We start from the raw sequence: 9,849 nt of genomic DNA, 5'->3' as shown, positions 1-9,849 counted from the left end.
TTTATTTCAATAAAAAGAGAGAATAGCATAGTGACCTAGAACTTTGGACACTTTTAGTTCAAATCTCAAATCTCAGACTTGTCTCTTCTTAGCTGTGTGACCTTGGGCAAATCACTTCCCCTCCCTGTGCACATTTAATGTACTCCTTGTACAGAGTGCTTAGAAGTAGGCAGAGCACACAGCGGGCACTCAGTGAATCACTGTTATCACCATCATCATCGTCATTGTGTCCCTTGGGCCCTATTCTATACGAGAGGCTCCCCGTTACCCTCCCACGTCTGCTTCCCTTCCTCTCCTGTGTTCTGGTTCCACAATCCCATCGCCTGGCGAATTCAAGCTGCTCTGACTTTCATGGAGTTGAAAACTCCGTGATTAGATGGCTCTGAGATTCTGTGACTTCCAAGCCAGTGCCGGGCTAAGTTCCCGGGGTTTTGAGAATCACCTGGCAGTGCGCCCCAGCAGAGGGGATGCTGTCCCAGCCGCAGCCCCCACCCAGAAAACAGGCACGACGCACACACCACTTCTCTCTCCCCAGTGATATATTTGATAATTGTCCAGAACCAGAGATGGCATCAGCCAGGGGGCTGAGGGGGAGTAAAAAAGAGCCCAGGGAGGTGGCTGGGGCCAGCGGAAGGGATGGAGGGGTGAGGAGAGGGAGAGAGACTGACGCAGAAAAGAGAGAAGAGAGAGGCGAGGGGCAGGGGAGAGAAGCCAGCCAGAGTAGGGGTGGCAGGAGATAGTAGAGGGGGTGGGGGCCACGGTGGGGCCATGGGGAGAGAGGGCCCCTCCCCCTAGAATACAAAATGGGGGGGACTGGCAGGGTCTGTCCTGGGCTTGGGGGTGGGGAAGAGATGGGCGATGTGGTGGGTTGAGGTCAGTAGTAGGTTTCCTTCTCCACCCAACCTGGAGAGACAAAGAAGGAAAGAAAGACACAGAGTAAGAGAGGGAGAGAGACCGGCAAGGCCAGCCGCACAGCAGCGAGAGGGACAGAGAGGGAGAGCAACAAGGAAGCCACACAGTCAGAGACCCGGAGGAAGACAGAGAGGAGGCCCGGAGAGACCGGACGAGAGAGAAGACTGGGAACCGGGTGGCAGAGCCATCCAGCAGGGCAAACGGACCCTGCTGCCCCCCACCCCCATCGGCTGCCTCGCCGAGCCCCCTCACCCCCGGGGTTCCTGCGCAGAATGAGTTTGCGGATTTCATCGTAGACGAAGATGAGGAAACTGTAGGGGAAGGCACAGAACCACCAGCTGGGCCTGCGGAGGGGAGAGCAGGAAGGCGTAAGTGTGGGGCCCTAAGGAGAGGCAGAGCCCCACGGGACAGGAGGGGACGCTGCAGGGCAGTCTCCCAGGATCCTTCAGTGCTCACAGGTCAGAGGTGCCCTGGGCGGGGCTGGGACTGGGGTCTTCGTAGTGCCCCGTGGGGAGAGCTGCCCATCAGGGAGGCTGGGGGACATCAGAATGGGGGATTGCAGCGAGGACACCAGGGGAGGTGGGGCCTGAGGTCCAGGCAGAGCTGAAGGGAAGGGTCCATGGTGGGCCCTGGCTTGGGCAGGGCTGGGGGCGGTGGGGCACTCACTTGAGAGGGTACATGCGCAGGGCTACGTCCATGCCAGGGCAGTAGGACAGGAAGGCAGCCAGGGCCGTCTCCTCAAACAGCCCGAAGATCAGGATCTTGTTCCTGGAGACACAGAAGGGCAGGGCTGGGCACAGAAAGCCCCCACCCTGCACCCCCCACCCTGCAGAGACAGGGACAGACACCAGAGACCAGAGACGGCTGCACAGACACAGAGACAGAGATGCAGAGACATAGGGAGAGAGACAGAGGGGGGGATGCAGATAGAGGTAGAGCGATGGTGATACAGACAGACAGGGACAGACGCGGAGACAGACAGAGACAGGGACAGACACAGAGAGGTAGTGGTACAAAAAGAAAAGGCCAAGGGCACCTCCACCACACAGACACACACAGAGGCTGAGAGAATCCAGGACACATGGGACCCCTTGAGAGAAAATCAGTGCAGTGGCAAAATCCAAAATGGGCCAGGTGCGGTGGCACACACCTGTAATCATAGCACTTTGGGAGGTCGAGGTGGGAGGATCACTTGAGGCCAGGAGTGTGAGACCAACCTGGGCAACGTAGGTAGGTCTGGTCTACAAAAAATAAAAATTAGGCCGAGCACGGTGGCTCACGCCTGTAATCCCAGCACTTTGGTAGGCCGAGGTGGGTGGATTGCCAGCGCTCAGGAGTTCGAGACCAGCTTGGGCAACATGGCGAAACCCCGTCTCTACTAAAAATACCAAAAATTAGCCAGATGTGCTGGTGCACACCTGTAATCCCAGCTACTCGGGAGGCTGAGGTGGGAGGATTGCTTGGGCCCAGGAGGTCGAGGCTGCAGTGAGCTATGATTGCACCACAAAACTCCAGCCTGAGCGACAGAGTGAGACTCTGCCTCAATGAAACAAAATAACAAAAAAAAAAACAAAGCGAGGACACAGGAGGAGGGACAGAGACAGACATTTGGACAGGACAGATGGCTGGACGGCCACCGCGTGCCCCCTGCCCTCACTTCATGCCCTGCTGGAAGACTGAGTTCCGTCGGGTCTTGCAGATGATCAGATCGGCCCACTGGACGACCACGATGCTCACGAAGAAGGCCGTGTGGCAGGTGAACTCCACCACCTTCCTCTGCTCGTATGTCTGTAGGAGCGGTGGCCGGGCCACGGCCTGTCAGTCAGTGGCACTGCAGCCCCAGCCACCATCCCGATGATGGTCCAGTGCTCCTTGCCCCACCCTACCCTGCTTGGGGTCCCCAGGGCCTCAGATGTGGCTTCCTTCTGAGGGCTCATAGTCCCGAGGGAGGACTCAGGAGAGGTACATGGCAGGAGAAAGGTTAATGGTGATCTCATCATCCAGCAGGGGCCAGGGAGGAGGAAGAGGACCCTGGGGGCCTCCTGAGGCAGACAGACAGCAGCCGGGCTTTGGAGGGACAGACAAAGACGGGGAAGAAGGCCTGGCAGAGCAGAGAGCTCGGGAAGGAGGCTCCAGATGGGCTGGACCAAGGGTGCCCAGGACACCCCGTGTGGCCAGCAAAGGCCTTGACGCTGCCATGGGGGAATGAAGGGCCATTGTAGGAGGTGGCTGTGAGTGGCTGGGACAGCTCGGCCCAGGGATCCGTGGTGGGCAGGGACACGGCACGCTGCTCCACTCACCCACTGCTGCCCATAACTGTCCTCCAGGTCATTGACTGTGCGGTCATCCCAGTTCAGCCGGATGCCCACCAGGTTGCCAGGCAAGAAGCCATTTTCTGCCAGGATCACAAAGTAAGAGAAGAAGCCACCAAGAGCCTGGATCATTCCTGGGAGGAGGAGAGAGGGAGCAGAGGAGAGGCTCAGGTTGGGGCCAGTAGCCAGTCCAGGGCACCTCCGAGGGTGCCGGAGGCCCCCTTGGGGAGCCCTATTATCTGAACACTGGTTCCCAGAGGGCGACCTGAGGTCATACTTGGTGGTGAGGCCCTGAAGTGGGTGAACCACCTGGGACAGGGGCTTTGGAGAGGGGGATCTCCCAGAGGGATAACCCAGAGCCCCTCTCCCACCTGACCCAGGCCACCTAAACATCATGAATTCTTGGAGGATCCCCAGCTTGAGCCCCCTTTGCAGGAATGACCTCCCCAGTCCTGGGACCACCGCCTTGAAGCCTTTGCTTGCTGGGACAGCCCCTAAGGGTGGCCGCTCCACACCTGTGGGGCTCTGCACCCATCAGCAGCAGAGAGGAGGAGGCGGAGAAGGGCTGGTGCAGGCCCCGCCCTCAGCTCACTGGCTGGTCCTGTCCATGTCTGCTCCCCTGAGTCAATGCCAGGGTCCCAAGCACCCACGGTGACCCAGGCGCTGCTCTAGGCCCGACACTGGGCCGTAAGGAGGTGGAGTCTCCGGTGCCTCACCGATCTGCCCGTAGGCCATGCTGATGAGTCTCTCATTGACCAGCTTGTCCGTCCGTGGGTTCCTGGGCTGTCTCTTCATGATGTCGCTTTCAGCAGCCTCGTAGGCCAGTGAGATGGCAGGGACCTGGGCAGGGGAGACCAAGTGAGCTGGGGGGCTGGGAGGACTCCGCCCTCCTGGGGCCCAGGGATGGCCTCCAAGGCTCACCATGTCAGTGCCCAGGTCGATGCAGAGGATGGTGATGGTGCCCAGGGGCAGCGGGATGTTGGCCATGATGAACAGCAGGAAGGGCGTGATCTCCGGGATGTTGCTGGTCAGGGTGTAGGCGATAGACTTCTTCAGGTTGTCAAAGATCAGGCGGCCTGTGGCACAGATGGGCTCAAAGCAGGTGCCCATGCCAGGGACACCTACTCCCTCTGCCCCTCCTCCCCCAGTTCAGTGTCCTTTTCTACTCTCAAGCCCCCCAGCCTACCCACCATTTGTTTTCTTTTTTGAGACAGGGTCTCACTCTGTGGCCCAGGCTGCAGTGCAGTGACATGATCAGGGCTCACTGCAGCCTCGACTCCCAGGCTCAAGTGATCCTCTTCCCTCAGCCTCCCATGTAGTTGAGACTACAGGCACGCACCACCACACCCAGCTAATATTTGTATTTTTAGTAGAGACAGGGTTTCACCATGTTAACCAGGCTAGTCTAGAACTCTTGACCTCATGATCCACCTGCCTCAGCCTCCCAAAGTGCTGGGATTACAGGTGAGAGCCACCGCACCCAGCTGACTTCTAGGTTTTATATCCAAGAGAGGAAGACTGTTTATGTTCACCAAAAAGCAAGTACGAGAATGTTCACCATAGCATCACTCATCAGAGCCGAAAGCCAGAGCCAACCCCACGTCCATCAACAGGTGAGGGGTGAATAAACCACAGTACATCACGCAGTCAAATACCACACAGCAAGATGGGGTGAGCTACAGACACACAACTCCACAACTGAGCCTCGGATCCCGTGTGAGTGACACAAGCCAGACACAAAAGCATTCATAGCATATGACTCCATCCGGAACAGGCTGAGTACCCATCTCTGGGCTAAAAGTCAGGATAGCGGTTATTCTTAGGAGTAGGGATATAGACTGGAACGTGGGCAGACGACACCTGAATGGGGGCTGGAACGGTTCTCTATTTTGACTGGTGATTGCATGGGTGGTACATGTGTAAAAATTTATACACCCTGTCTGGCTGAATGTTTCATTGAGATATAATATGCCCAACTCACTATACGCATGCTATACCGCAATAAACAGATGCCCGCCACGACACCCGGCTAAGTTTTGTATTTTTAGTAGAGATGGGGTTTCACCATGTTGGCCAGGACGGTCTTAAATCTCCTAACCTCAGGCAATTCTCCCGCATTGGCCTCTCAAAGTGCTGGGATTACAGGTGTGAGCCACCATGCCCAGCTGTAATATTTTAATGTTTTATAGAGACGAGGTCTTAATTTGTTGTACAGGCAGGTCTGCGACTCCTGGGCTCAAGCTATCCTCCCACCTTGGTCTCCCAAAGTGCTGGGATTGCAGGCGTGAGCCCCGTGCCTGGCCCCTGATGGAAGTTAGACATTTCTTCCCTCCCTTGAGAGAGGCCTTCCCTATCCACCCCATCTGGCAGGACTCTCATTATAATCTATCACGGTGGCCTGTTTTCTTCCAGGCCTATACCACAATTTGTAATTATGCATCTGTTAACTTGTTTAAGCCCGTCTCTCTCACCCCATGAGAACAGGGATGGTGTCTGCTCAGCTCACAGCTGCCTCCCAAGCTTCCAGCATGATGCACCAGATTCGGAAGGAGCCGATGCCTGTATCTGGGACAGTGTGTGCACTGTGCATGTGAAGATGTCTTGGGGAGGCCAAGTGTGGTGGCTCATGCCTGTAATCCCAGCAAACTGGGAGGCCAAGGTCAGGGGATCACTTCAGTTCAGGAGATCAAGACCAGCCTGGCCAACATGCTGAAACCCCATCTCTACTAAAAATACTAAACTTGGCTGGGCGCGATGGCTCATGCCTGTAATCCCAGCACTTTGGGAGGCCAAGGTGGGTGGATCACAAGGTCAGGAGATCGAGACCAGCCTGGCCAACACAGTGAAACCCTGTCTCTACTAAAGATACAAAAAAATTGGCCGGGCGCGGTGGCTCAAGCCTGTAATCCCAGCACTTTGGGAGGCCGAGGCGGGTGGATCACGAGGTCAAGAGATTGAGACCATCCTGGTCAACATGGTGAAACCCCGTCTCTACTAAAAATACAAAAAATTAGCTGGGCATGGTGGCACGCACCTGTAATCCCAGCTACTCAGGAGTCTGAGGCAGGAGAATCGCTTGAACCTGGGAGGCAGAGGTTGCAGTGAGCCAACATAATGCCATTGCACTCCAGCCTGGGTGACAGAGCAAGACTCCATCTCAAAAAAAAAAAAAAAAAGACTAGTCTGGGCAACATGGCAAAACCGCATCTCTACAAAATATTAAAAATCAGCCAGGTGTGGTGGTGCATACCTATAGTCTCAGCTACTTAGGGGTGTGAGGCAGGAGGATCAATTAAGCCCAGGAGGTGGAGGCTGTAGTGATCCGAGATCATGCCACTGCACTCCATCTTGGGCAACCCTATCCCCGCTCCCACCCTCCAAAAACAGGTGTCTCTTGGGAGGATAAGAAAGCGTTAACCATGGTTTCCTCTGAGACATAGGAGACAAGGGCTAAGGACATTTAATCTGTTACTCTGGGCTCAGCTTTGCTGTTTGAATTCTCTTTTACCATGAACTACTTTTTACACCAGTGACATTTCAAATAAGAGAGAAAAACTGGAAGAAAATGCACCAAGGCACAAACCATGATTATTTCTGGATGGTGAGGTTATGGGTGACTCCAAGTTTTTCCTGAATGCTTTTCTACATTTATCTATAATTATCATGAATTACTTTGATGATCAGAATAAATCTGAATGTGAACCACCCCTTCTGTGGCCTGTCAGGAGGTGGTGCCTGTCGGCCCTGCAGCCCAGGCCCTGGTGCCCCCGCCTCAGCAGCAACACCAGCCTCAAACCCCAGCCCTCACACCGCCTTGCCTGCGTACCGGTTCCTCCGCCTGCGACTCCCTGGCACTGCTCTACATGGACGTCCCAGCATGGCCCCTGACTCTGCTCAGCCATCCCTCTCCACTCTGGGAAGCTCCCTCAACCCCTAGCCCAGGCTGGCAGAGGGGTCCCCTGAGGCCTCCCCCAGGGTCCCTGGATTCCCCCTGGTTGGGCTTGAGAATATATATATTTGAGGCAAAATCTTGCTCTGTCACCAGGCTGGAGCGCAGTGGTGTGATCTCTGCTCACTGCAACCTCTACCTCCTGGGTTCAAGCGATTCCCCTGCCTCAGTCTCCTGAGTAGCTGAGATTACGGGCGCCCAACAGGATGCCCAGCTAGTTTTTTGTATTTTAGTAGAGATGGGGTTTCACCATGTTGGTCAGGATGGTCTCGACCTCTTGACCTCCTGATCCACCTGCCTCAACATTCCAAAGTGCTGGGATTATAGGCGTGAGCCACCGAGCCCCGCCTGAGAATATTTTTTAAAATTCTCCAAGTTGGCTTTACCTACCAGATAGGGCCTGTGCTGGATGATGCGGGGACCCAGCAATGTGTCAGCTCAGTCCTGCCCAGGGGAGCTCCCCACCCCACAGGGGGGAAGACAGAAAAGGACAGCCTAAAGCTCCACCAGGGCTAGCGGGGGACTGTGGTCTCTCCCACACATCCTCCTGCAGCCCTGGCCGGTTCCCCTCGCCAGTCTCAGGACTCCAGGAGTGACCCTGGTCTCCAGGGCTACCCCTGGCCAACTCACCCTCTTCCACCCCCGTGACGATGGAGGCAAAGTTGTCATCCAGCAGGATCATGTCGGCCGCCTGCTTGGAGACATCAGAGCCAGCGATGCCCATGGCCACCCCAATGTCGGCCTTCTTCAGAGCGGGGGAGTCGTTCACACCATCCCCAGTCACAGCCACGATTGCACCCTGGAGGGAGAGCGGGTAAGGACGACTCCCAGAACCAGGCCCAAGAGCCTCCTCCCTCAGATCCATAAGCCCAAGACCCCAGCCCCCTCCTCCTTCAGACCTAGGAGTTCATGCCCCGAGCCCTTCCTCTTTCAGACCCAGGGATCCAGGCCCCAGCCCCTCCTCCTTCAGACCCAGGGGTCCAGGCCCCAGCCCCTCCTCCCTCTGACCTAAGAGTCCAGGCCCCCAGCCCCTCCTCCCTCAGCCCCAGGAGGCCCCTGGCATCAGTGAGGACCAGGAGTGAAGTCCCTGTCCCCTCCTCTGTGGGAGCGCAGCCCACCTGTCTCTGACAGCCCTCCACGATGATGAGTTTCTGCTGGGGGGACGTGCGGGCGAAGACGATCTCAGTGTGATTCTGCAGGATCTCGTCGATTTGCTCAGAGGTGAAGTCCTTGAGGTCGGTGCCGTGGATCACACAGGCCTTGGCATCCCTGGGAAGAGCAGAGAGGGTGATGGCTGAGGTCAGGGTGCGTGAGAAGTGGCGACGTGACCCCTGAGGGACAGAGAGACAGATGGGCCAGCCCCACAGCCAGGAGAGCCAGGGGACCAGGGGCTGGGGTAAGGGGCCTCAGGGGAAGCAGGGGAGAAGGGGGCTACTGCAGCAGGGTGTGCGGGAACGCCTGAGGAAGGACTTCGGGGCAGTGGATTCAGTTACTTATTTACTATTTATTTATTTATTTATTTCCAAGACAGAGTCTTGCTCTGTCATCCAGGCTGGAGTGCAGTGGTGAGATTTCAGCTCACTGCAACCTCCCGGTTGAAGCAATTCTCCTGCCTCAACCTCCCGAGTAGCTGAGACTACAGGCGAGCGAGCACCACCACGCTAGGCTAATTTTTGTATTTTTAGTAGAGATAGGGTTTCATCATGTTGGCCAGGAGTCTTGAACTCCTGACCTCAGGTGATCCACCTGTCTCAGCCTCCCAAAGTGCTGGGATTACAGATGTGAGCCGCCTCGCCCAGGCTATTTATTTTTGAGATGGAGTCTTGCTCTGTCACCCAGGCTGGAGGGCAGTGACACAATCTCGGCTCACTGCAACCTCTGCTTCCTGGGTTCAAGCAATTCTCCTGTCTCAGCCTCCCTAGTAGCTGGGATTATAGGTGCCTGCCACCACGCCGGGCTATTTTTTTTTTTTTTTAATTTTTTAATGGAGATGGGGTTTGGCGTCGTTGGCCAGGCTGGTCTTGAACTCCTGACCTTAAGTGATCCACCCGCCTCGGCCTCCCAAAATGCTGGGATTACAGGCATAAGCCAACACGCCTGGCCAAGGGGTAGTGGATTTAGAGGAATGGAGATACAAACAGAAGGGAGGCAGAGTCAGAGACAGGCATGAGGATGGGAAACTGAAGAAGTCAGAAAAACAAAACAGAAAAGAGATATAAAGACCGACAGACAGGCAAAAAGACAGACACAGAGAAATACTGGGTTCCACTGTATCCTCTGAGATAGGAATTATCAGTAGCCCATTTTAGAGGTGGAGAAACTGAGGTTCATGGATGCTAAAGGACTTGCCCAATGTCACACAGCTCATGAGCAGTAAAAGCTGGGATGCAGGCCAGGTGCACTGGCTCACGCCTGTAATCCCAGCACTTTGGGAGGCTGAGGCAGGTGGATCACTTGAGGTCAGGAGTTCAAGACCAGCCTGGCCAACATGGTGAAACTCCATCTACTAAAAATACCAAAAAAATTAGCTGGGTGTGGTGGCGGGTGCCTGTAATCCTAGCTACTCGGGAGGTTGAAGTAGGAGAATTGCTTGAACATGGGACAGGGAGGTTGCAGTGAGCTGAGATCTCGCCACTGCACTCCAGCCTAGGTGACAGAGCGAGGCTCCGTATCAAA

At 55.7% G+C, this 9,849-nt stretch overlaps 1 protein-coding gene across 2 annotated transcripts in view; it reads right to left on the bottom strand.

The window, feature by feature from the left end:
• Nucleotides 1-521: 521 nt before the first annotated feature.
• The window catches only part of ATP1A3 (ATPase Na+/K+ transporting subunit alpha 3), a 28,569-nt gene continuing 19,241 nt past the window's right edge, over nucleotides 522-9,849 (bottom strand). For both annotated transcript variants that reach the window (XM_017503097.2, XM_017503096.2), the window contains exons 15-23: nucleotides 8,292-8,442; nucleotides 7,804-7,972; nucleotides 4,146-4,300; nucleotides 3,941-4,064; nucleotides 3,213-3,358; nucleotides 2,570-2,700; nucleotides 1,579-1,680; nucleotides 1,165-1,256; nucleotides 522-903 (exon numbers count right to left, since the gene is read on the bottom strand). In XM_017503097.2, the coding sequence (XP_017358586.1) occupies nucleotides 875-903; nucleotides 1,165-1,256; nucleotides 1,579-1,680; nucleotides 2,570-2,700; nucleotides 3,213-3,358; nucleotides 3,941-4,064; nucleotides 4,146-4,300; nucleotides 7,804-7,972; nucleotides 8,292-8,442 (1,099 nt within the window). In that variant the 3' untranslated portion in view covers nucleotides 522-874. The remainder of the gene's footprint in view (nucleotides 904-1,164; nucleotides 1,257-1,578; nucleotides 1,681-2,569; nucleotides 2,701-3,212; nucleotides 3,359-3,940; nucleotides 4,065-4,145; nucleotides 4,301-7,803; nucleotides 7,973-8,291; nucleotides 8,443-9,849) is intronic.

The sequence above is a fragment of the Cebus imitator genome, unplaced genomic scaffold (genome assembly GCF_001604975.1).
Source record: "Cebus imitator isolate Cc_AM_T3 unplaced genomic scaffold, Cebus_imitator-1.0 Scaffold306, whole genome shotgun sequence".
Classification (NCBI taxonomy): domain Eukaryota; kingdom Metazoa; phylum Chordata; class Mammalia; order Primates; family Cebidae; genus Cebus; species Cebus imitator.
This window is presented reverse-complemented; position numbering and strand designations above follow the sequence as displayed.